This window comes from Dermacentor andersoni, chromosome 8, assembly GCF_023375885.2.
Source record: "Dermacentor andersoni chromosome 8, qqDerAnde1_hic_scaffold, whole genome shotgun sequence".
In the NCBI taxonomy this organism is placed as follows: Eukaryota; Metazoa; Arthropoda; class Arachnida; order Ixodida; family Ixodidae; genus Dermacentor; species Dermacentor andersoni.
In genome coordinates, this window is record NC_092821.1 from 124,149,480 (window position 1) to 124,175,498 (window position 26,019).

The 26,019-nt window shown below is 48.4% G+C and overlaps 3 protein-coding genes across 5 annotated transcripts in view; 2 read left to right on the top strand and 1 right to left on the bottom strand.

Annotated features, from left to right (window-relative positions):
* The window catches only part of Polr3H (RNA polymerase III subunit H), a 12,185-nt gene extending 2,035 nt beyond the window's left edge, over positions 1-10,150 (bottom strand). The window contains exons 1-7 of one of the 3 annotated variants that reach the window (XM_055069555.1): positions 10,074-10,150; positions 7,915-8,136; positions 7,732-7,828; positions 7,102-7,188; positions 5,520-5,583; positions 4,542-4,628; positions 3,895-3,997 (exon numbers count right to left, since the gene is read on the bottom strand). In XM_055069555.1, the coding sequence (XP_054925530.1) occupies positions 3,895-3,997; positions 4,542-4,628; positions 5,520-5,583; positions 7,102-7,188; positions 7,732-7,828; positions 7,915-8,025 (549 nt within the window). In that variant the 5' untranslated portion in view covers positions 8,026-8,136; positions 10,074-10,150. Of the gene's footprint in view, positions 1-3,894; positions 3,998-4,541; positions 4,629-5,519; positions 5,584-7,101; positions 7,189-7,731; positions 7,829-7,914; positions 8,137-8,229; positions 8,332-10,073 lie in introns of those variants that run through there. The other 2 variants (XM_050176621.3, XM_050176622.3) reach the window with 2 other exon arrangements.
* On the top strand, positions 8,498-9,080 carry LOC126529021 (large ribosomal subunit protein mL62-like). Its single transcript, XM_050176626.3, has one exon. It carries the CDS (start codon positions 8,530-8,532, stop codon positions 9,040-9,042), a length of 513 nt encoding a protein of 170 aa, XP_050032583.2. The 5' UTR covers positions 8,498-8,529; the 3' UTR covers positions 9,043-9,080.
* Ercc1 (DNA excision repair protein Ercc1) lies at positions 9,852-24,655 on the top strand. Its single transcript, XM_050176619.3, has 9 exons — positions 9,852-10,062; positions 10,129-10,186; positions 10,315-10,418; positions 11,563-11,662; positions 13,783-13,859; positions 14,251-14,350; positions 15,589-15,660; positions 23,194-23,262; positions 24,517-24,655. Exons 1-9 carry the CDS (start codon positions 10,043-10,045, stop codon positions 24,562-24,564), a joined length of 648 nt encoding a protein of 215 aa, XP_050032576.1. The 5' UTR covers positions 9,852-10,042; the 3' UTR covers positions 24,565-24,655.
* Positions 24,656-26,019: the final 1,364 nt, after the last annotated feature.

Here is a 26,019-nt window from a genome sequence, read left to right on the forward strand (position 1 = left end):
GTTATAAGTCTGCCAACTTTTTTTTAGTTACCAGTACAGTCTGATTGGTTGGCTCAGCTTGAGTGGTTAGTGTTTATTGCTAACGGCTCATCTCACCACGACAAGCATACTTGACCCACTTCAGATTCAAGACAATGTGAAATTGGGCTAGTTGGCTGTGGTCTTGTACGATGGGGCGGCTGAGGACAAATTTGAACGACTGTAGACGACTGTTCAACAGTGATTGAGCAAGGAATTTCTCAGGTTGGAGCCAAATTTTCTTGCGAAGTCTCCTCGTCAAAACGTTAGCTCAAGCATGAGACATCTCCTGTTCAACCACTTTTACAGTGAAGCCGTATGTAGCTACTCTCCAGCGGTGGTCAATGTCTGTCTATGCGTCACTTGGACAAGGAAAAATTTTTTGTTTAGTTTCTTGTGAGTGCTCTGTAGATTTCAATCTAATGTAGGTATCTTGGAAAAAATCATACTCAAATTGGCCGCTGAGGCGATCATTACGCCAAGTTTCATTTACTTGTCATGATTAGTTAGTTCACAGTGAAGTTGTAAAAGTTACAGAATTCCCTTCTGCAGTCAATACATGGCTGCCTAGGGAAAGAGTATGGTTGCAGAAAATGGCTGTGACTCTTGTTTTACTGAAACTACATGTATAACGAAACAAATTATATGACAATTGGTCGTGAAGACGACTCTTAACATTTTGCCGTTTCATTGACTTTTCATAATTACGTAGTTCACAGTAAAGTTGTAAATAATGGGGAATTCCCGTCTGCCATGCGGCTGTACTTGCACATGTCACTACTCCATAAAAGAATAAGAATAAATCACTCCACAGTCAAAATTTGTATTTGTTGTCTGTGTCCTTCAGTAGTAATACTAATAACAATAATACCTATACATGCATAGATGGGTTAATTGAGGTCTTCAGAGTGGAAGGGCTGATGAATTTAATACTTCTGGCACATGTCGGCAGAATAAGGCGATACTCAGTCACCAATAATTTTGCTGGCTGTGTACTTGCCCATATTTGTTGGTACTCGACTACTCCAGTTCCTACTCATCTACTCACCAATGCACACTTGTAATTGCTTCAATTCACTTAGAGGCATCCAGTCACAATCTTATTCCTGCCTACTCACACTCACTCCTTCGTATACATACATCCACTCAAACTAAGTGTCAATGACTTTTGTTCATGCTCACGTTAATCGGCACTTTTGTCATCACATTTACTTGCATCCTTTGTCACTCGCTAACGCTCTATCTCACGCATGTGAAATGAGTGTGAAGCGAGTAAGAGTCAGTACACTCCGGTCAGTGCACAATGGTGCTTACATTGGTCTGAGTGGAACAGACGGTAAATCTATCTGACCCTTTCATTTCGCACTGGAAGTGAGTATTGTGGCCTATGCTTCCAAGTCTCCAGCTCCCTGTTATCCTAGTTTTGCTTACAGACAACTGTTTATGCCCAAACTTGCGCTCAACATGACTGCAGTTTGAGACCATTTCAAGCGCGTTTGAACTGAGAACAGTCTACTCTGTGCGGGCGGGGCTTACCCAGTACAACCTGATACGAGTTTGGCCCGACTGGCTGGAGTTTAAATGTATTCGACAGGCAGATTCAACCCACCTGTACCAGGTGCATGAAGTCGCCCCGCCTTTAGCTTTATAAAGGTGCAGATTCACTTGGAAATGCTGAAGCATTTGTTGCGCTTTGCCATGGTGAATTGAGCTTGACAGATATAAACAATGATCATGCCTAAGGTTGCCCCTCAGGACTCTGGTTAATTATCTATCATCGTGGCACACAGCAGGACATGCAGTGTCATGGAAGACCAGTGCGTATAAATCTCGGCAGATGCTCATTTTCTGCAATTGTTGCAGTACATGTTCAGCAATATTTGCTGCGCCACGGCAGTACGTGATAATCACCATGGAGGAAGGAAATAAACTAAAAGGGAGCAGCATGTCATGCAGCGAGTCTTCGCAAGCGCAAGCCAACTCTCCCTGCAGCCATACCCTTTGCATTTTCTTTCTCAACAAGTTGGCCTAATTATGTAGGTGACCCTGCTCTCAACAGACTCAGCCCAGCGTGCTTGGATATCTGAAAACTTCTATGTCTAGCGTCATTGTTCTCGTAGAAGAAGTAAAAGGAAAAAGAAGTCCACTATGCAGTCACTGATTATTGCTGCAGATGTCTTTTCACAAGCACATTGGCAGAACATGGCGATTGCAGTTATAGTGCTGCCAGGGCACGCGGGATCGGACGTCAATCGCAGGGGACACGGTTTTGTTTGCTTTGACTGAAGGCAGCATATAACATGACACCACTAGTGGTGTTACACATGTCTGTGTCCCCGGTAGCATTGCAACTTGGCCAGCTTTTTATCGGCATGACCAAATTTGCCCGCACTGTGCCAGCTGCTGGTTCGAACACCACACCAGAATGCCCCCCCACCCCCCTTATTTGCTGGTACTTCCTAAATTGGAACATTATAAGCTCCACCCCAAGTGCTTGTCAGACGTTCATGCATAGCAGACAATTTAATTTCATAAACTAATGCATTCCTAATTTCTGAGGGTCTTCACAATTCCTTAAGCACCGTGCATTTTGCTGTTATCTGGACTTCTGTGTACTGCTGTGTTCATAGGCCATTAATATGCCTTACGAATAAATCATTTCCACAAAAAGGCATGAAGAATTTAAAAGTGTATGAGATCTTATATAAAACATTTCAATAAATTTATAAATTATTTATAAATTTATAAATAAATTTATAAATATAATTTATACATTTATAAATAAATTTTAATAATAAAATGCAAAGTTCATACTCAGCATATCGCCATTTTATTCTGTTTTCCTATTGTGCATATTTTTGCATATGTTAGAAGAAAAAAAGGGGGAAGCTCCAACCCCTGCTTGGTGCCATTTATTCTTCTTGGCAAAGGTGGAAACACAAGCCAATTGTGTTTTGGCATTCCCAAACCTCTCCTATATTTATGAATGAGCTGAAAACTTTCCAATGACGTTGAACTCCTGAACCTCAAGACAAGACGCAGCAATGTTTAGAAAGCAAAGCTTTTCATTCATTTTATGACTACTGTTTCAATAACCACAATTGCTCCCTCACACAAGGGTTTCTAAATTACTGCAAATGCCTTTGGGCGGAGCAGGTGCATGAGCACACAAACTAAACATGTGCGAACTGAAAAGTGACAGTCTTGTTTCACCCCACATCTTCTGGGCCTCCAATCACGTCATCATTGAGTTACATCACATGGAACACCAGAACGTAACTTTTTCTAAATGGTGTTCCCTCTGTATGGAAAGGGCAATTCATTCTTTTGTCTAAGCTATGACCAAAACGACCACTCTAGGCAGGCTACAACAACCTTGGAAGCAACACCAATGCCCTCCACCTCCTGTTTTATCACCTGTTTAAAAAGAACTGTAGTGCGCTTTCTTTACCAAACCCCTTGAAGAAAAAGCAAGACAATATTCTTGTTCTAATGCATTAGCTTCTCATTACAATTGGCATCTCTCTCGAAGTGCTTAGCTTCTGCAACACACACTCTGTATCTCTCAAGTGTAAACGTTTCACACGTGGTAGTTTAGGGCACAGTATGCATTGCAGTATAGCAGATGCCTGGCCACAGGTGGCTCACTACAACCAAACAAGAAAACTGGGCTAGCTGCTTGTAAGCACTGCAGAGCACGGATTTTACCAGTGCAAAGTTTAGACGGGACGAAGCAAGATACACGCAGTGCGTACACCAGTCAGTTAGTCCCGTTTATCTGGTGTCTGCCTAGCACGTTCTCATTTCGTCCAGCCTAAATTCAACGGGGGTAAAATCGCACGTCACCCCAATTTACCGACGAACGGCGACACTGACCGTCAGAGAGTAAGGCACGTGGCGCTCTTCGCCATCTGGCAGCTCGGTCGTATCGGGACCTCCAGGTGTGGTGTCCACGAACAACTCGCCGACCACCCTAAAGCTGTAGTCGGTTGCAGCATGGGCCGAGGCACGAGGGTGGGAAGAGAAAGAAGAAGGCACAACAGTTTCTGAAATTAGCACCGCAGCAACTCCTTTCTGAATGGGTGACTGAAGGACGCCATTTTCCACCGGCATTTCCAGAGCCGGCTGCCACGAAAAACCTAATGCAGAAACCATCAACGTTGAATGCCAATGTAAGCGAATAGCCAAACAAAACGCTTCTAGAAAGCTATTCCTTTTATTAAATGAATGTTATGCTTGCCGACATATATTTGCTGTAGCGAGGATATTCCTGTAGCATATTTTTTTTTTTCATTGCATAGCTATGTAGAGAACAGAGCTGCTAACCAGCATATCTGCGATGGTGGCATAGTTGGACAGCTAGGCGTGCATCTCCATGAACTATAACAGCGTTCGGTGACGAACGCACCTCGCATCTCGGCTGCGCGATAGCACCCTTCCCTTTGCATTGGCGGCAAAAGTTTAACCTCCAACCGTGAAAACGGGCAAAAGAGATAAAGCAAGCTTTTCGCTTTCAAACTGACCGTATTGGTTCACCAAGGTCCATGAACATCTCGTGCACACCATCCTCGCCTTCGTACTGCCACACCCAGAGCTGTTCGGCTTCGTCGCTGTTTGCGGTTGGTCAAGAATTATCGCTCGGGCAAAAGGGGGTTTTTCTTTTGAAAAGTCAGCCTATAATGTCGAGGAAAGTCATCGTTTGTGGGCGACGGAAAGAAACAGTGCTTTGGAACATGTTCTGGTCTAGCAACCTTACCTCACTGCAGAGCGTGGCATCGAGTGCATGTTTTGCCACTAGTTTAACCTGATGTTCTGCTTGGTGAGTCATTCAATAGACATCAGTTGAGCCTCTCGGGAACAAAGCTCGGGCTAACCGGACACAGCACTGCTGGCATTCATGACGCACAAAATGTAGTGGTGCCGAATTTGACAGAACCGCGGGAAAAGTGGTGTTCTTGCACGTGTTGTGTGCTGCATGTCCCACTATAAAGCGCTGTTTCTTTTAACACCCAGTTGTGTACCAACCGGCCTGTGAACCACTATCGCTTTCCCAGATACCAGGCTGTTCACTACTTTGTTGTCAAGCAAGCGTTAGAGTGAATGAGTTTGAGAGACATTAAAACCAAATATTAAGTGAAGCTAGTGTCACACATTATGGCTTTAATGGTGTCAATGGTTTTGCTTTCACCAAGGACAAAGCTTACATAGGTGAGAAAAACAACATAAACATGCAACAAAATTGGTAGCTACAGCTGCAAGAATTTGGCACCAGCTCCCATGACGTAACATGACTCGTTTAGTATTGCCAAATTGCAGTCAACAGCTGGTAATGAAAAAGGTGATACTGTTGCATTTCCGTGTGAAACGAGGTGCCGGACTGGCCCGCATTTGACATTACGTACCTCCATATTGGGTGCAGTTCACCTACAGTGCTGTTGCATCGATGTAAAGTAAGGAAAATTAAAGCATCTCTCTGTGTTCAGCAAACTATGCAAGGATACAAGCGAGCTGGGTGCTGCATTCCATCAGGAGTGATGTGGATGTCGTCGAAGAAGCCCATGGACACTGAAACAGGCGAGTAGGGCGTTACACGTAGCATGCTTACGCTCCATCTCATCAATTCCGCACAGCGCAACAATGTCTGTAGGGGCTTGTGTAAGTAAATAAGTAGCGAAAGCCGGCGGTGTGCTCCAGAAAAGGGAGAAAGAGGGCTTGTCTATTGTGCGCCACTGATCCTTCCGCGAAGCCTCTATTCAATTGGCATTGCATGAGGGGAAGAGGCAATATAGGCGAGAGAGAGAGAGAGAAGGCAAGAAGAAAGGTGGGGAGGTCGACCAGGTGAGTGTCCGACTGGCTACCTACAACGAAGGAGCCCTCCTTCTAACTAGCTGATGCGAACCTTGGGCTTTCGCTGCATAGCCTGGAGTTTGTCAGAGGGAAAAAGTGGTGTACAACCCCACGCCCCAGGGATGGCACTCTCTGGGAAACAGATACGTATCTCAAAGGCCACGCTTTTCGCTAACTGTGTGGGGCAGAAGTGATTGCTGGTGCCGAAACACGTCATGGACATCAGGTTTTGGACACCACCTAGATTGTTACTAGATTTTATTTCTGGAACAACAACAACAAAAAAAAGGACAGCGGCCAATGCAAAGAAGTTATGCAGCAACCACACTGTACTAGTGGATTGCTGCTGAGACCACATACTATGTGACGGCTGCAGTTCAAAGTATGTTCGACATTCGCCACTTTGGCTGTGAATGGTACTGGCTAACACGCTTGCTGGGACATGGCCTCCTACACTTTTCAATGCTTGCTCAGTTACTCCGCAATGCATAGGAATGAAGGTCAATACCCTTTATCAACAGGCATTCTCAGTTAAATGCAGAGCTGGCTGTTGTGTCAAGCTGGGACTATTGTGACCGTTCCTTAACACATCCATCGCTCAAAAGGTGGCCTTGATGGATTGCGACGGCATACACAGGCGTGAGTGCGCTGCAGTTGCATCGGAGACGAACGGGTCTAGTATAGCGTGAGGTGCACTGTGCAGGGGAATACTAGCTAGACCGTCAGTTCGGACTTCGACACACTGCAAATTACATGCCCTGCAGGTAACGCCCTGCTGTAAACCAAACTTCTGAAAACAGCACACATTGTTCATAGAGAAGTTCTAGTAGTGTTGTGTTTCGTCAATTCGAAGGCGTGGGGGAAAGCCAGGGCCTGCCAACTTCAGCAGCAGCGATAGTAGGCAGACCGGAGAACTCACCATCGACGTTCAAGAGGGAGGGTGAGTGGATGAACGTGGCATTTACTCAGTTAATTTTACCAATGCTTTCCTCGGATTCACAGTACGTCGGCCTTGTCTGTTACTAACAAGATAACGAGCTCCTTAGCATCCCGAATCCTTTTCAATTACGAATGCATGTAGCACTACAAATGTTTGTGTCTCTGTCCTCATTTAAATACCAAGCGCTAGATACACTGAGAAACGATGGTTCAACAGAAGGCCCCTCAGATGCTCACCAAACGACACTGAACGTGGAAAGGGGACACAAATGCCCCAACAAAGTGCACGCAACTCACCGTAGATTCCCTCCTGGCTGCTGCTGCGAATCTTGCCCACCAGGACCTCGTCCATGAAGGGCCGGAAGACGACGTATCGGAATTGCACTGCATGGACACCCATCTGCTGGTCTAACCACTTTACCCACATAAAGCTCAATGTATCATTTCTTTATACAATGTGCTGGATACACCAAAGTTCAAATTTAAGGGTGACAAACTTGATGCGAATTCGATATCCAGCAGTGAAAATACCACTTGTGGCCAGTTTAGAAAACCATGTAACAATTAATAAGGCTGTGCGAAAGCAGTTTTCTTGAGACTGAATCAATCATGAATCGGATAGTGCAAGGAGCGAATGGGATATCGAACATTTTTTTCTCTAGTATTATGTGAACAATGTGCAGCTTTCTCACCATTATTAAACAATTTTAACATGCTGGCATTTACGACAATAGTAGTTCCTGTAGTTACACTGCGTGTTACGAAACATGCAGACTATAATAAGGAAAAACGTATTGCTCGAAAAGCTACCTCAACGCCGATTCTGGGGGCGGGCGAGCTTACTAACTTGTGCAATGTTTATTAGGTTACATGATCCAACACGTGACTGTCACGCGCGCAAGCCGAAGCGGGCAGACGACTCCTCACCGGTTGTGTGAAAGGACCCGTCGCCCGGCAGAATCCGGGAGTCCTCGATTTTAGTGATGTCGAAGAGCGCGATACACAGGCCCACGTTGATGACCACCTGAGCAGCGAATTAGGAATACGGCGTGAGCAGCGTTTCAACAGAGGTCGCTATAATTCAACGCGAAAGAGAGACACGGTCCTTGCCTTGTTGGCCAGACGACGGTTCAGCTGCTCCACGATGGCTTCGTTGGGGCTCACGCGGAAGAGCCACGGCGGGACGCGAATGCTGTCCGACATCTCGCTGATGACGAACATCGCGCCGCCGCAAAACGTGCGTTATAGGCTCTGCACAACCAGAGCGTGCCAATGCAGCGTTTCAGGGCGGAGTTGAACAAGGAAGTCGTGGTAGGTAGGGTGTAGGTCCCGCTGAAACACGGAGACAATCGAGACGGTTAAGAAAGAAACTGAAGCACGACAGCGCTCAAGCAAATGCTGAAGCGCGGTATTAGATCAACGCACGCACTCGGTGGGACCGACGACTGAAACTACTGAAACAGAAACCGGCCATATGCCGGCCACGCGGCTGCCAAATCCGTAACCAACAGACGACAAACTTACCGAAAAAATTATAAAACGTGCACACAATCATGTAAGGCATGCAACATTGTGTAATTTCAAACACATACAGCTGCTCACACACAAAAAAATATGTGTAGATAGCTTACCCCAGTTTGAACAAACGCTTTTTTTTTTTGACTAGGAGCACGAGAACGTACGCAGCCACGACCAGCCGCATCCGCAACCATTGCAGCTAACAAAATGGCGGCGTTGCGTCGGCTGGGTTGTTCAGCGACGATGAGGCCGCTTCTGCCGGCCTGGTGCAGGTCGTACAAGAGCGACGTCAGCTTGGACAAACTGTACCCTGCGAGCAACAGCGCGCAGTCGCCGCCTCTCGAAGGAGGCGTGCAGATGAAGGACGTTCAGATTTACGACCACGACCCGACGAACCCGTACCGGGTCGAGATCCGCGTGCATTTGGACTCGGCTCGGTGGATTTCACAGGAGGCCAGGGACAGACTGCGACTCACCTGCAAGCCGTTCATCGACAGCCGCGGGAACTTGGTGCTCGCGTCTGACAAGACTCGCAAGAAGTCCATCAACGTGGCCGACTGCTTGGACAAGTTGCGATGCATGTTGCGCGAAGTGTCGCGACCTCCACCGGACAACATCCCCGAGACAAGATTCACCTTGCGGGCCAAGCACGAAAGGCTGGCCGCAGCTCGCTTGCGCATTCCTAAAGTCCCCGCGGCGGAGAGCGGCGTTTCATCATGAAGCATTTTTAAAAAAATAAATGTTGTTTGTATATAGAACACTAATTTCTCCTTGCTTTGCGAACACACTCGCACGCAGGTCATCCCAAAAACTGTGGCTTGCTTTCTTCATTGTTTTAGTGCCACCGCTGAATTTTGTCTTTACTACTGCCTGCCATGCATCTTTCTAACTCCTAAATGGTTCTTGCGACCGTTCCTGACCGGTCAGGTTCGGTGCTTTGCTGGGACAAGTAGTACGAAACCAGCGGCCCCGGCGTATCCGCATGGTACCCACGAGGCGACGTGAAAACAACACGAAACCTACTTATTTAGACGGGTAGGAACGACGCCAACCACGGAGGAAGGAAACTAAGGAGAGGCCCTACCCCCTCCGCGCGCTAGGAGAAAAGTGTGGCGGAAATGACGTATAAGTTCTCGTTTCTTTTGCTGCTTTTTTATTTTTTTTGCTGCAGGGCCACGCCTTTTGGGCCACAATGGCGGCGTTGTTCTGATTTTTTGAGCGCGCACACGTGTTGCTCTGGTAGGTTTCGTGCCGTGGCAAAGGCGCTGTGTGGGCGGGTTTGCGTTAGTCACCGTGTCTTGTTGCGCTGTGTTACCTGCACCGTGCTCTGCCGGATGTTGCGCGAGCGCGCGCGCTCCGCGTGCCAAACCACGCGCAACGCGGCGTGGTTTCGCGAAAGATGTAAACAAGAGAGGAGGGTGGCACAAAAGGCGGAGCATCGCCATGAGCAACGCCAACTTCCGGCTTCACTTTTGCTTCACAAAGAGTGACGTCAGGGCCTCTCCTTAGTTTCCTTCCTCCGTGACGCCAACGAAGCGCGCTCACGTTCTCTCGGCGTGTTTGCAAGACGAGCTATGTGCTGCAGTCCAGGCTCTCTTCAGTGAAGAAAAAAAAAAGACATCGACAGGTCATTGTAGTTGCAAAAGTAGCTCCAGTGTGGTTTCGGGCCTCTACTGCCTGCTCATTCACCACGGATTCTGGGGCTCCGTTCGCCTGCACGATGTCCGGTGATGCGGAAAAGTAATACTCACCTTGCGCTTCTGCCGTTGTTGTCGTCTTCTAACCGGCATTTCTTGGCGATCGCAGGCCTCCGGAGCCGACGGGCAAGGGCAAATCGGGAGCGCTGGTAGTCAGTTCTCGACAGGCAAGTATTTGCTCGTGGTACCCGCTCGTCCTTTTTTTGCACATTTGGAGGAGGATGCCGACTTTTGCGCTGCCGGTGCCAATGCTCGCTACTGTGCTGTTCACACTGCGGCGTTCGTGCTTGCGCAGAAGGGCAACCCGCTGCTCAAAAGCCTGCGGAGCGTGCCGTGGGAGTACGGCGAAATCGAGCCGGACTACGTCCTGGGCCAGACGACGTGCGCGCTGTACCTCAGGTTGGAGCCCGCGCGGCCGCTTGGCTTAATTGTTTCTCGAAACGCGCATGCGTGTTTGTGTGTTCGCGCGAACTTTTACGATACACAAGCGCGCAACAATGAAGAGAAGTAACGGCGGCGAGTAGCCGAGTGGTTATAGCGTTCTGGCTGCCGAGGTACACGTTAAAGAACCCCCGTTGGCCGAAATAATTCCGGAGCCCCTCCACTACGCGAAGGCGTTTCACATAGCTCCAGAGTTGGATCGGGACGCTGAACTCCATGCATAATTGAGAGATAAATAAAAATACACGGTGCATGCACTGCACCTGCAGCCAACAAGCTTGACCTACGAGCTGTGGCTTTGTATGGTTGACCAGTAGTGAACAGTGCAGAACAAGGGGGAAAGGAACAACGAAGGAACACATATGGCGACTATCAACTTGGATACAGAATGGTGCGGAATATATTCGACATTGAGTATGTATATCTTTCTTGTCCTGTAGTCTGTGCTGTTCACCATGTCATTCACTAACTGTGTGGTCTACCCTTTTAAGTACAGTGCTTTAAGTATGCTGCTGCTACCCCCATCTGTCAAGGACATGCTCAGGTGAAAATAACTCAACACCTCAATTTGAAGGATAGCCCATTCCCGCTAGTAGCTGGGTTTTGCTAGTTTGTCGACATTACAACTGGCTGCAAAAATAAAGAGAAAATGTCCCGGCTAGCATTTTTTGCACTAGTTTGCGAAACAAAATCTTTTCTCTTAAACCTCACAAACGAATAATGACATTGTGTATCCTGTGGCTGCAGGTGATATTCCATTCAGTGGTGTGTATAGAAGCCAGCAAAACAGGGAAATGAAATTTGGAATAAAAAGACGAAAAGGAAATGTTTATCAAGTTACACGGTTGAACGTGTCAAAACGGCACAATGGGTAATGAGAGATGCCGGATTAATGTCGATCACCTGGATTTCTTTAGCATGCATCGAAAGCATGGTACATGAGCATTTCTTTTCACCATGTCCCGGTTGGAATTCGGGTGCTGCGACCAAAAACGGAACACCCGTCGTCGTGCTCGGTACCGCAGTGCCCCCGAGTAAAAGAACTGTTTCTCAGTTGCCATTGTGCTCTGGCAAGTGTGACACGTGTGCTTACTGTGTGCAGTTTGCGCTACCACCAGCTGTTCCCTGGGTACATCCACAGCCGGCTACGTTCCCTGGGCCGTGCCTTCGAGCTCCGCCTGCTCCTGGTGCAAGTGGACGTGGTCAGTATGTTGCAGCCATGAGCATCGCATGCACCATCTCCTACGTACAGTGCGCGCAAGGACGAGACGGACACGAAAGAAAGAAAGGCACGCACACACAGCCCTGCCGTTCTTTCTTTTGTGTCTAGTCTTTGTGTGCGTTGTACTTGGATTCATGCGCCACCAACTCTCCCAAGTTGCGTCCCTCTTGGCAAGCTTTTTTCACGGATGCTGTTGCCAATATCCGATGGGAGAAGTACGAGTGAACATTTTGCTCGACCCTAGTAAAAATCATGAACTGAGAACTCAAGTGATTGCTACTAGTGTAACACTGTTTATTTGGTAATCAACTGGTCCCAGTTGAAACACGTCTTGTGCCTACCGTGGGACGTTGAACTGAAAAAAGAAGACCGAGTTTCGGATTTGGGTTCAATGCACTCCAATTCTGTTCTGGTTCGGACAAATAAACATTTGTAACTGTTCACGAACTGGTTCACAACACCGAACCGCTTTGCAAACCGGTTCGCATAGTAAACTTTCTTCTGCTCGATGGCGACATGCTGCACAGTGCTTTCGACTTTTAAACATGGCACATGTGCAGGCTTTATTATAAGGTGTAAGAAATGGGCTCCCTGGCGCATGGGAGGCATAAGTCTATGTTTTTGTACATGAATATCAACAAACTTTTATGTTGTACAGCTAAAGCAGAAATATACTTAAAGATGGTCATCTTAGGCAGTGTCGTCGCAAGGATGTGCAATACGTGCCGCGGTACCTCACCGCTCTGTCACTCTTTTAAATGTTTCCTTTTATTGTGATCTATATTGAGTACGGTGAAAACACTAAAAGAAGGTGCCGACAACGTCGGCATTGGCTGCACGGTTTAGTGCTGTGTTTTTTTTTTTTCTGTTTCATACTCATTCAAAACACGATGCGCTCCACTCAGATAAACTTTATCGCATTGTCACGATCACCAAGATTGTAGCAGTGGCTTTTTCGAAATGAGCTATCGGAAAGCAGCCAAGGTGCCTTGATAAGAATGAGTAACCACGCTTTTCATTACAACGTGCAGTTTAGAATAGAGTGCAAAGGTATGGAGAAATTTTCATGTATACATATAAGAGACAGATTGAAATAGTGATAATGTCTGTGTCTGCGTAGGGTGGGCTTAGCTTGCATGCCTTGACAGCAGCATAGCCAATTTTTCTTTTGCTTCTAGTAATTACTAGTGGGCTGGTGGTGAGTAAACCGTAGAATGTGACACAGGGCGGACTCGCACTGTATTACATAAATGATTACTCCAAACTTCGTTTGTAGCAAGGAAAGAAGCCAGCAAGTTGCATTTTCCTCAGTTTCTGGTCCTTTGTTAATTGAAAGCAGGTGAGGACATTGATGTTGCAGAACTATGAACAAGAACACCTTGTGCTACATGCCACGGCGATCATTCTTGCACAGTTCCACTTCAATTCTGGCTGGAATTGCGGTTTGGTTACGGTTTTCAGTTCAGTTCGGCACCCCATGTCTACTGGAGGTCCACTAAAAATAACATGGGCCCATTTGAAGGGTATGTGGAAATCAACTGGTTCCGTGGCTGGGGGTATTTCCACATGCAGACGAGTTGGGAAGTAATTGAACCCATTTGTACTTAAAAAGTACCATGCAGTAATTTCTGGGCGTGTTTGACTTGACTGCAGTTTCCGAATTGGTGCCCTTTACCACCACATTAATGATAACAGAGTCTTGAAAGAAAGGTCTACCTACAGCAAGGTACATCCTTTTTGTTCATACAAAGCAAAGGTTCTATGCTAAACAGAGAGAAATGAAGTTCTTTTTTGAAAACTTGGCGTATGTTAGTCTACATGCTACCCTGCACGGAATGAGATGAAGGGAAGGAAGCCCCTAGAGAAAGGCGGGTAGTATAATAGCAAAAGAAAAAGGACAAAAAGATGGCATGATCTTATCGGCAGCAGAGTAAGTGTCCTCGTCGATTAAGGCAAGTAATCTTGGTAAACCTTGACAGTAGATGTGAAACTTGTACAAATTATGCACCATGTTTGTTTGAATGTAGTGCTTGCACAGTTAGTCAAAGCACCTGCCCAATCAGTGTTGCCGAGCTCTTTCTGCCTCGTCTTGTTGTGCAGGCGGATCCCCATCCTAGTCTTCGCGAGCTCTCGCAGGTGTCCTTGCTGGCTGACTGCACCTTGCTGCTGGCATGGAGGTAAGCTGGGCCAACACAGCTGGCTACTCACCCCTAAACTATACCCACTGACAAAGCCTGCTTACATATGAAGAACAACAGACAATGCATGCCTACGCTTGAAATACTTTTTACATCTTTGTTGGCCCCACTTCTCGGAAGAATCGGCAGCATCCTCTCTACCACCGGTTAATGCGCGAAGAAATAAGCGGATTGTGAAAACAATAGCATTCGCTCTTTTGCCGAAAAGGGAGCGATGGGGATTGTGTGTAGCCAGAAAAATGGGACCGCAATTGGCTGCGCATTGTCAATATTGCGAAAAAGAAGTGCGCAACCTTTAAACGAGCGTACGTATGGGCAGTAACATAACTGAATAACTTGAAATCAGCAGTGGTGTTGTTCTGCTGTGCAGTGCCGAAGAAGCCGGACGCCACCTCGAGACATACAAGGCGCTCGAGGCGAAGCCTGCCGACGCTCTCATGGAGAGGCAAGACGGCGACACGTTATCCAAGGTGAGCGTTTCGTCCTTTGTTGCTGTGGCCGCGGATGTTGACCCTCTGGTTCCCGCGCAGATTTTCTCCTCCTGGTTCGTTCAACTCTTTACACTGCCACTCCCGAGTATACTTGTGTTTTCAGCGCGCTCTCAACCTCTGACAAGGCAACTGTTGCAAAAAAAAAAAAAGTTGCATAGTCATTGTGCCATTTCTGGAGAGTAGTCTACGTGTACAAAACTTGAAAGTTAAATGTCTGACAGCAGGTAGAGCACATGCCTGCACTTTGACCGATGAAGGAATTTGTGAACTGTCCACAAATTTGAAATTTGGAGAAAGCGACGATGAAACGATAGCTTATGTGTGGCATGAAATGGCTTGGAGGAAGAGAGACGGAACCCTTATTTTCCAGTGCCAGAAGTGCTTTGTGTGCTGCCATCAGAAATTACGTTATCGAGCCTGGCTCACGAGGCCTGTAATACAGACGGCTAGAACTAGTATGTGTATGGCAAAGGCAACAACTTCTGCCTTTGATAAAAAACCGTAAGGGTACTTGCTCCATTCATGGTGTGTGCGGTGAGTATCTTGTTCACTTTTCATTGTTGCCATGTTTCATTGGAAGATGGTATAGTTTCAAAATGCAAGAAACTCCACAATTGTGAACTTTAATTTTGAGGTTTGTTTTAATTATGTGAAAGTACGCATTATGAGAGTTTTGTAACTATTGAAAGTAATATGGAGCTTTACAAGAATGTAGTTCTGTGTGGCGAAGTAGTGTACCACAGGATATCGGGATTAGTGCAAGATTGCAATAAGCATTGCATGTATCCTTGTGTTGGTATAAGTAGCAGTGATAATCATATGTCTTACTGATGTTTATAATTGCTATTTGTATTAATTACATACTATTAATTATATGACTTAATAATCAAATTTTAATTATGCACTCTCTAAAAACTCTTCAGCAAGTTTTGGGGTGGCTTAGCTGTATAACCAAATGATACAAAGCGACTTTCTCTTATTGAAACAGACTGATTGATTAATTGGTAAATTGAGACTCTAAGAGCCACCTCCTTGCAAACTGGCTGCCTTTGGAGGTATCTCTTGCTTCATTCTATGCAGTCAGTGCAATAACTAGCTAACTGCTATGCACAGTTGTACGAAGAGGGCTTTGGTGCCGTTCAGTCTGTGTTATTTAAGCACGCTTGCCCGAGCTTTTCTGCTTTCATGCATGGCATCAATCAACGTGTGCATTGCAGCTGACTGACGCTATCTCCTCGGTGCGGTCCCTGAATCGACCGGACGCGGTGGCCCTGCTCAGTTCTTTTGGGGTGAGTCGCCGTGCCGCATTAACTGCATCTTTTCGACATTTGTATTGCAGAGCCCAGAACATGCGCACACCCCCGAAGACTGGCCATATATCTCTGGGTGTGTGTGCCCCTGCAGTGAACAGCTTAGTAGGTGTCGCCTCTCACTGGCACGTGCTTCTGCATATTATCGATGTCTCCGTTATGAGGTGGCAACATGTCATGTGGATCTGCGGATGATACTTGAGATATTATAAAAAAAAGATCTGGGAGGCTGTACATTTGTATGTGTTCGGGCCAGAGGTGTGTGCTGTGCATGATCACTTGGCAGAATGGACAGGCATGGAGCACTTAGTGGGCTATATCCCAGCTAGAGGGGCAAATTTGGTAACATATTAAGTGAGTGCTCAGCAGAGCAATCGGCCCCATTATATATTTCCTACGTCAGGAAATATTTGCAAGTTAACGTCAGCACGGTCAATCGCAGCGAGCAAAGACAAGATGCTATTACGTTTCGCCTACAACGCGCGGTAATGCCGGCGCGGATGCAACGGACGCCGGGGCTTTGTTCAAAGCGGCGGACATTTTGGCCCGTTCAACGACGCCGCAACGCCTACCCGCCAGGCGTGTCCAGGCGTGTTTCAGTGCCACGTGTCTTCGTGTGTGCGTGTGTGTGTGTGTGCCCTCGCTTGTCAAAGCGCGGCAGCCGGGGAGCGGAGTTCCCCGAATGAGGGGCCTGGAGGTCTCTCGGCCCAACAGTTCGCGCCGTCGTGGGGTCATGCTCCGCCGTCCCGTGACCTTCATCCCGTGACCTTCATCCTGTTACCTTCTCTTTTGGACCGCGGCGCCGAGGGTATAAAAGCAGCTGCCCTCGGACGCCAGGAGAGAGGCTCCGATTTGTACTGTTGAGTTACGTGCTCTCCCGTCTCTCCACTTCGGTCGACCTGACCGGCCGCTCTTTTACTATGTTAGAATAAACAAGTTGTTCTGTTACCAGTCTTCTCTTGCTTTGCCGGGACCTTCGGATGCTTCCAGTGCCCCAGGCCGCCAGGCCAACGCTACCCTTGGGGCTTGCGACCCATTGGCAATATCGGGCGTCAGCACCGAGATACCAACAACTCGTGCCAGCGGTACGATTCCAACATCTGGTTGCCAGCGGTGAGATCGCGACAACGGAGGCCAGCAGCGAAGAGATGCGGTTGACTGTATGCTGAGCAGCTCAACGACCATCCGGGAGCAGCGCAACGAGCCCTGTGTGATGACTGGTTGCCTGCAGCGGAACGACTGCGCGGAAGTCTTGGCTGCAAGGTTTGGTGAGTGCGGGACTTTCTTCTTCTGAGTTTTGCCAGGCTTTTGTTAGTGTTAGAAACAGAGCTGGTAATTGTGGTTGTCGTTGCTGCCGGGTTAGTTTGCGGCAAGACAATAGTAGGCAGTAGAGAAAGCAGCATTCAGAGCAGCCATGGATTTGAAGTCGTTGCGCAAACCGAAATTGCTGGAGCTTGCGAGAGAGTTGGGTCTGGATGTCTCAGACAAACTCAGAAAACCAGAACTGCTAAGGGCTATTCTTGAGTTAGAAGCTGAGGATGACGAGCTGTCGGAATGCCTTGAGACCATTGAGGAGAGGGAGGAGCAAAAAGAGAAACAGGAGCGCGAACGTAAAGAACAAAAAGAGAAAGATGAGCGCGAACTTAAAGAACAGAAAGAGAAAGATGAGCGCGAACGTAAAGAACAGAAAGAGAAAGATGAGCGTGAACTTAAAGAACAAAAAGAGAAAGAAAAAGAAGAGCGCGACCGTCAACACGCGTTGGGAATGAAGCGTCTCGAGTTAGAGATGGAACGCGCTCGTAATGGAAGTCAGGCACACGGTGCAGGAGAACGAGTATTGTTCAAAATGACTGACCTGATGCGGCCGTTTAAGCTTGGAGAGGACATTGGTTTGTTCCTGGTTAACTTTGAGCGAACGTGCGAGAAGCAGGGGTTCTCTCGGGAAACGTGGCCACAGCGCTTGCTCACTTTGCTACCCGGCGAGGCGGCCGACGTAGTCGCTCGCTTGGAGAGAGAGGAGGCAGAGGATTTCGACAAAGTGAAATCGAGTCTGCTAAAAAAGTACCGGCTGTCAGCGGAGGCGTTCCGTCGGAAGTTTCGGGAAAATGAGAAAGGCAAAAGCGAGTCATATACAGAGTTTGCGTACAGGCTTATGTCAAACATGCAGGAGTGGCTCAAAGAAGAGAAAGCGTTTGGTGACCACGAGAAAGTTCTGCAGTGTTTCGGGCTAGAACAGTTTTATAGTCGGTTACCTGAGAACGTGCGGTACTGGGTCTTGGATAGGCCAGACGTTAGTACGGTGGCTAGAGCCGCTGAGTTAGCCGAGGAGTTTGTGACGCGTCGGGCTCGTGGAGCTAAGGACGGTCAAAAGGGTGAATTTGGCTCCAAGTTTGAGAGGCCAAAGTTCACGCCCATGAGAGCAAAGGGGGACACACGTAGTTCGGATGCGAGTGAAAGCAGTCCGACCGAACGTAAGGAGACGGCGGCAACCGAAGCCGAACGCAGAAAGCGGTTCGAGACGAGGCAAGCGCGCGTTTGTTATACGTGCCAGAAGCCGGGTCACTTTTCGGCGCAGTGTCCAGAAACAAAAACACAAGTCGTGTTTTTGTCTATATGCAGCACTGACGAGAACATGAAGCTTCTCGAGCCTTACATGCGAGACCTCCTCGTGAACGGGAAAGAGTGCCGAGTGCTTCGCGATTCCGCAGCTACAATGGATGTAGTTCACCCCTCTTACGTAGAACCCGAAATGTTCACGGGCGAGTGCGCATGGATCAAGCAAGCAGTGGAAGCTCATAGCGTGTGTCTGCCGGTAGCAAAAGTGCTTATTGAAGGACCTTTCGGAGCACTTGAGACGGAGGCCGCAGTGTCATCTATGCTGCCCCCCCAGTACCCGTACCTATTTTCGAACAGGTCCGATCACCTCCTGCGCGAGAAGGGGCTTTTGTTTGGTGAGGCTAGCGTTCAGGCCTTAACCAGATCGAAGGTTCGGGAGCTCGCTGCAAAGGCGGTAGATGCGGGGCCGACGTTGTTGAAAGATAAAAAAGGGTCAGAGGCGCAGCAAGCTGGTATTCAGAGCACGCCCGAACTGAATAAAATTGAGCCTGTAGCGTTAAAGGCACCAGATACTGGAGAGGAAAATCCCGACACGGGAAAGTTAGAAGAGCTGTCTCCAGATTTGCTCATCGCGCCTACGTCAGACGGACTTAACAGGTTGCTAAAAGTCAGCCGCTCGGCTTTGATAGCCGAGCAAAAGAAGGATGGCAGCCTAGAAAACATACGCTGCATTATCAAGGAAGGTATCGCCAAGAAAAATGCTCGCTTTGTGGAAAGAGGTGGGGTCCTGTACCGGAAGTATCTAGACCGCAGAGGAGTGGAGTTCGATCAGCTGATCGTGCCTCAATGCTATCGTCAGGATCTGTTGCGCTTGTCGCATGGGGGTTCGTGGTCCGGACACCTAGGAGTTAAGAAAACTAAGGACCGTCTCTTGCAGGAGTACTATTGGCCAGGGTGTTTTCGGGACGCAGACCACTTTGTGAAGACATGCGACACCTGTCAGCGGGTGGGCAAGCCAGGGGACAAATCGAGGGCGCCGTTGAAGTTGGTACCTATCATTACGGAGCCTTTTAGACGGCTCGTTATTGATACAGTGGGACCTCTGCCGGTAACAGCCACGGGGTACCGACACATTTTGACTGTGATCTGCCCAGCGACAAAGTTCCCTGAAGCAGTGCCGCTTAAAGAACTCAGCTCAGTTGAGATAGTCAATGCACTACTGTCCATATTTGCGCGAGTTGGTTTTCCTGCAGAAATCCAGTCAGATCAGGGCACAGTGTTTACTAGCTCTTTGACGACAGCCTTTCTCGAAAGGTGCGGGGTAAGGCTGTTACACAGCTCAGTGCACCACCCCCAGTCGAATTCCGTGGAGAAGCTCCACTCCGTCATGAAGCGCGTGTTGAGAGCATTGTGTTTTGAACATCAAACCGACTGGGAGCTGTGTCTGCCGGGAGTGATGTTTGCATTAAGGACCGCGCCGCATGCGGCTACGGGGTTTTCGCCAGCTGAGCTGGTGTACGGTCGCTCGCTGCGATCTCCGCTTCGCATGCTTCGAGAATCATGGGAAGGCAGGGGCGACGACCCAGTCGTGGTAGAGTACGTGCTTAAGCTCCTCGAACGCTTAAGAAGGGCACAGGAGTTGTCAGGTGAAGCAATGGCAGAGGCCCAGCAGAGGGCCAAGGTTTATTATGATCGGACAGCCAGGGCCCGTCGTTTTGAGGTGGGCGATGAGGTCATGATATTGCGCACATCGCTAAAGAACAAACTCGACGTGCAGTGGGAGGGCCCAGCACGGATTGTTCAAAAACTGTCGGACGTTAACTACGTGGTGAGTCTGCCAGGAAAGCGGAAAGCACAGCAAGTTTACCACTGTAATCTGCTCAAACCCTATAAGCAACGGGAAGCAGTGGTGTGCATGATGGTAAACGTGCCCGAAGAGCTTCCGGTCGAGCTTCCGGGACTAGGCTCAGTGACGAACAGGAAAGACACCGATCAAGTCATTAGTGACTTAATAAGTAAAGCATCGCTGTCGCCTGAGCAGAAAACAGAACTACACCAGCTCTTACAAGAGTTTCAAGGTCTGTTCTCTGAGAGGCCTGGTAGGACTTCTGTCCTTACTCATGACATAGAACTTACCTCCCCAGAGCCAGTACGATCCAAGGCGTACCGGGTGTCACCCCGCCAGAGCGATATTATGGAGGCTGAGGTAAAGAATATGCTACAGCTCGGTGTTATTGAAGCGGGTGAGAGTGATTATACCTCCCCTTTGATTTTAGTTGAGGTACCGGGCAAGGAACCTCGTCCTTGCGTCGACTACCGCAGGCTTAATTCCATCACTAAGGATCAAATTTATCCGATCCCTAACATCGAGGAGCGCCTTGAGAGAGTGAGTAGCGCTCAGTTTATTTCCACCCTAGATCTTGTCAGGGGTTATTGGCAGGTTCCACTTACAGAAGAGGCTAGTAGGTATGCGGCGTTCATTTCACCAATGGGGACATTCCGTCCTAAAGTTTTGAGTTTTGGTTTGAAGAACGCGCCATACTGCTTTTCAAGCCTCATGGATAAAGTGTTGCGGGGACAGCAAGAATTCGCTTTACCGTATCTAGACGACGTAGCGATATTCTCCGCATCCTGGCCTGAACATATGGCGCACTTGCGGGCAGTGCTAACCCGCCTGCGCGATGCGGGCTTGACAGTCAAGGCTCCCAAATGCCAGTTAGCACAGGCCGAGGTTGTCTACCTCGGACACGTGATTGGTCGGGGTCGTCGCCGCCCCTCTGAAATAAAGGTGGCCGCTGTGCGAGACTTCCCGCGACCGCGCACGAAGACCGATATTCGGTCGTTCTTAGGTGTCGCCGGCTACTATCAGAGGTACATCCCCAGGTACTCTGATATCGCGGCTCCCTTGACGGATGCTCTAAGAAAGACAGAGCCGCAAACAGTCGTCTGGGATGAGACGAAGGAAAGAGCTTTTAGCGCCCTAAAGAGCGCCCTAACAAGCCAGCCTGTGCTACGATCGCCCGACTACACAAAAGGGTTCGTTGTTCAGTGTGATGCTAGTGAGCGAGGCATGGGCGTTGTACTGTGCCAACGGGAAAATGGAGGAGTAGAACACCCCGTCCTGTATGCTAGTCGTAAGCTGACCAGTCGTGAGCAGGCGTATAGCGCCACCGAGAAAGAGTGTGCGTGTATCGTGTGGGCCGTTCAGAAATTGTCATGTTACCTAGCCGGCTCGAGGTTTATCATTGAAACGGATCACTGCCCTCTCCAATGGCTGCAGACCATCTCTCCCAAAAATGGCCGCCTCCTGCGCTGGAGCCTCGCTTTGCAACAATATTCCTTTGAGGTGCGTTACAAAAAGGGGAGTCTCAACGGTAACGCCGATGGCTTAAGTCGAAGCCCCTAACGTGAGAATCAGCCTCAAAATTGCTTGTTACTGATGTTTTTCTTCCTGAGGCAGGATTTCTAACTTATTGCTTTTGTGTAGTGTTTCAAAGTGATGATGTGCTTTTTAGTGCAATTTTTCCGCTTTGTGGACGCGTTCTGAGTGCTGCTAAACTACTGTAAGGAACTAGGCAGCAGTAAAAAAGGGGAAAGAGCCTGGCAGGGCTTAGTGAGGGTTGTGCCGTGCTTGCTGACTGAGCGGTTGACTTTCAGGCGTGGTTCTAACGCTTGCCGGAAACGAGAACAAAAATGTCAACTCTCCCGAAGTCACTTTGCAGTGTCCTGTGTGCACCTGAACGTGAGAACGAGGCCTTCTCTGTGCGCTGCGCTCAAGAAACGCCAAAGGACGCCCGACTTCGGTTATGAGCATCATCGAGCGACATCCCTCCGGACAGCGGATGCAGTCCCCTGACCATCGGGATCTCCTTCCCCCGGCGGGGCGGTCTGTTACGTTTCGCCTACAACGCGCGGTAATGCCGGCGCGGATGCAACGGACGCCGGGGCTTTGTTCAAAGCGGCGGACATTTTGGCCCGTTCAACGACGCCGCAACGCCTACCCGCCAAGCGTGTCCAGGCGTGTTTCAGTGCCACGTGTCTTCGTGTGTGCGTGTGTGTGTGTGTGCCCTCGCTTGTCAAAGCGCGGCAGCCGGGGAGCGGAGTTCCCCGAATGAGGGGCCTGGAGGTCTCTCGGCCCAACAGTTCGCGCCGTCGTGGGGTCATGCTCCGCCGTCCCGTGACCTTCATCCCGTGACCTTCATCCTGTTACCTTCTCTTTTGGACCGCGGCGCCGAGGGTATAAAAGCAGCTGCCCTCGGACGCCAGGAGAGAGGCTCCGATTTGTACTGTTGAGTTACGTGCTCTCCCGTCTCTCCACTTCGGTCGACCTGACCGGCCGCTCTTTTACTATGTTAGAATAAACAAGTTGTTCTGTTACCAGTCTTCTCTTGCTTTGCCGGGACCTTCGGATGCTTCCAGTGCCCCAGGCCGCCAGGCCAACGCTACCCTTGGGGATTGCGACCCATTGGCAATATCGGGCGTCAGCACCGAGATACCAACAACTCGTGCCAGCGGTACGATTCCAACAATGCCGACAGACACACTGTGCATTTGGAAGTGTTGGAAGTGTACTTGCCTGAAAAAAAAAAGGAAGAAAGAAACAAACTAGATGGCTTTCGTTGGCAGAGGAAGAATAGCCATGTCTATGAGACGCTTATAGCACTTGAAGCCACAAATAGGTGGGCTCAAAATTAGTGCCCACACTGCACTATTATTTTAGAAGCACCACTGCCGAGGCTACACACTTCGACGCAGCAAAGTGAGTTCGAAGAACGCACTTGCCACCACTAAGCATTTTTCTTTCGACTGCGCACGAATGACACTAACATTCAAGTGCACTTAGTAAAGCAAGTGCACTTGTTTTAAGTGACAACAAGTATGCCTGTCCATTGGGGGCTTGTATTAGTGGCCAGGGGCACTAACAGCATTACTGCCTTCGCCGACTTTCTCTTGCAGAGCCTGGAGCGCCTCGCAGCAGCTTCTGAACAGGAGCTGATCCTGCAGCCGGGCTTGGGGCCCCACAAGGTAGTGTGCGCACATCGAGTTGCACTTTACTACAACATCGTGCACTTTGGAATTCCACAATCGCTGTGGGTGCGTGCACCTTATGGTGTACTGCTAGGGATAAACAAGGGCAGTTCGAAAAGCTGGGGCAACATCCGCCTGCACTCTTGTGAGCAAAACTAACAGGCCCTGAGGCCATTGGCGTGGTGCTGCCAGACCGCTAGCCTCTGGCAATAGGATCTTGAACACTTACTGGCGTGTTACGTTATTCCACTGTGTAGGGTTGAGGATGATGAGAAGGTAACAGAGTTCCTGGGTAAAGCCATTGCCAACTTTGACTATTGTCTTCTTTGGTTCCTCCCAGACATTATTTTTCTTCTCCTGAAGTTTTTAGTTTTATGTATTCTCTATATCCTTAAGCCAAAAGGAGTGGCCATTACCATTACGTGGTGGTTAAGCCTCCCTCTGCATTTTCATTTCAGTAATAGCAAGTAATAACATTTTTATTGAAAAAGGACTTTGTGACCTTTGGCAGCAAGCCACTTGCATAGCGTGACAGCATTTTCCGAGCCCTAATGCCAAACATGGGCAATTTGCCGCATGACAAGACATGCGGGTCCCTGACTAGTTCCACATTATAAGGAAACAACAACATGTTGCTTGCTAAAGGGATGTCTTTGGTGCAGGTTCTCCACACTAATTGGTCAATCTCGCACAGTTCGGCACAGCGTCTTAGGCTGCCAGACGAAAGTGAATAGTCTATAGCAAAGGTGAATGTACAGTACAGTTCACTGTTGAAGGGAACACGTTAGTATATTCTACCGTTGATTCTCGCTGAGTGAGATATGTGTAAAAGCCCACAGAGGAATTACTTATGTATAGATGTACGTCCATTTGACTAGATCAGCCATTTCTTTCAGACGAGGGCGAAGAAATGGTCCAGTTATAATCTCAAACATTGTTACATGCTGATATTGACAAGGAACATCTTCGATATACATACATTGTTAAATTGTTATACTCGATAATTCTGTTATGTCGAGGTTTGACTGTATTGCACTTATTACTTAAGTGTTCCCTTAACAGTGGATTGTACTCTACATACCCAAGAAGGTTCTCATCCATGTTGGCTGACTCGAAAACAGAGCTAAGGTCTGACCCGATTGCGCGAAACACTGAAGAATGGGTGAGCTGTGATCTTGAAGAACAAACAGCAGCTGTGGTGATGTAGTGCCCTGTTCTTGACGAGTCACGGTTTCATTTCCTCATTTTCAGGCTCGTCGGCTTCACGAGGTCCTGCACCAGCCATTTATGCGCCCCTAGGCCAGCTCCTCGTAAGCCTGCAGTGAAAGGACCGCCCAAGTTGCCAAGCTCGGTGTCGCCAACATCTGGGACCACGGAGAACGAACTGTCTAGAACTCACCCTGTGACACTGGACGGCCATGTCAGCGAAGGCAGGCCGCGCTGCCGCCGGAGGCGGTGCTACGCCGAGACCGGCCTCCCACAAAATCTGTGCTAGCTCTACGGCATGGCCCTGCGACCCGGTAAAGAACACACGTCACTGCGGCTTCGACAACCACCAGCGTGTGTGGCCATGAAAGAGTTTTACAGCAGTGGCACAGCTACGCTTGCATCTTTTGTGTAACAAAAGCTTGCCTGATTTCACCAAGAATAAATATAGCCCCATGCCAGACATGGCTAAAATGAGAATGATCTGGCTTTTCGTTTCCCGTTTAGTCATTCCAAAAAATTTTAAAAATGAAGGTTAGGACAAGCGTACCTACGATGACTGGGGTGGTAAAATTTCATAACAGAGTGCTACTACTCATCTGTCAATTGTGTAAGCAGGCCAGAATTCAAAGGCAAACACAAATAAGATAGGAATTTCAGTACTGTCTTAGTGCAATGAATTGCTGCTGACACTTCAACACCGATGTTTCCTACAAAAATTACTAGACGGAACCTTTCGTGCTGTGATCGTTCAGCTACTACAAGAATGGTGGGCAGTTCCATGGATCAGTCCAGTGTTCGCATTTGTAGTTTCAGATGTTCTTGCGACGTTACTTATTACCACCTTTATAAATTTCCAAGAAAGCAAGCTTTCCTTAACATACAAAGAGGCAATAATGTTTCCGAGCACACGTGCAGTAACTGCGAATTGCTGTATTTGTAACGCAACATTCTGTTCGAAAACGATCAATTTTACGAAGTCACAAAGCTGTCGGAAGGACAACGGTTAGGCACCATCCATCCACACTACTATCCATAACTACCGTGCTGGCTGAACCGCCAGAACTGCAGCTCCTCCAATGCCAAGGTTATCTCTGCAATGTTCCTGTAAATTCTGTGGGCCTTCCCAAGACTAAAAAGCGAAAATGGTCCGGTAATCTGCCTGCCAACATGTTTGCGAACTGTACAGTCCCAAGCAGAATTTTCGCTCTCCGGCCTTCGGTCGCTTGTGCCGACGCTTTTCTCTGGATGGCTGTACTTATGTGAACAAACAATGGAAGAATATAAAGCAGCATATCTCTTATGGGTAATAATGTGAACGACCGATTGTCGCAGCACTATACGCAGCGTCTCCAAAGATGCCGTAGGCCTCAAACTTGAGTGGACAAGCCGAAAACACGCTGAAGCCCATGCCAAGTTGGCGAAAGCAGGAATGAAGGAGTACATATTGATTAGTCTTAGCCTGCGTTTAAAGTTTTCCCATAACATTACACAAGAATGCGCACTGACAACCTGCACGGAAATGTACAGAAATCGGTGGGCTGGTAA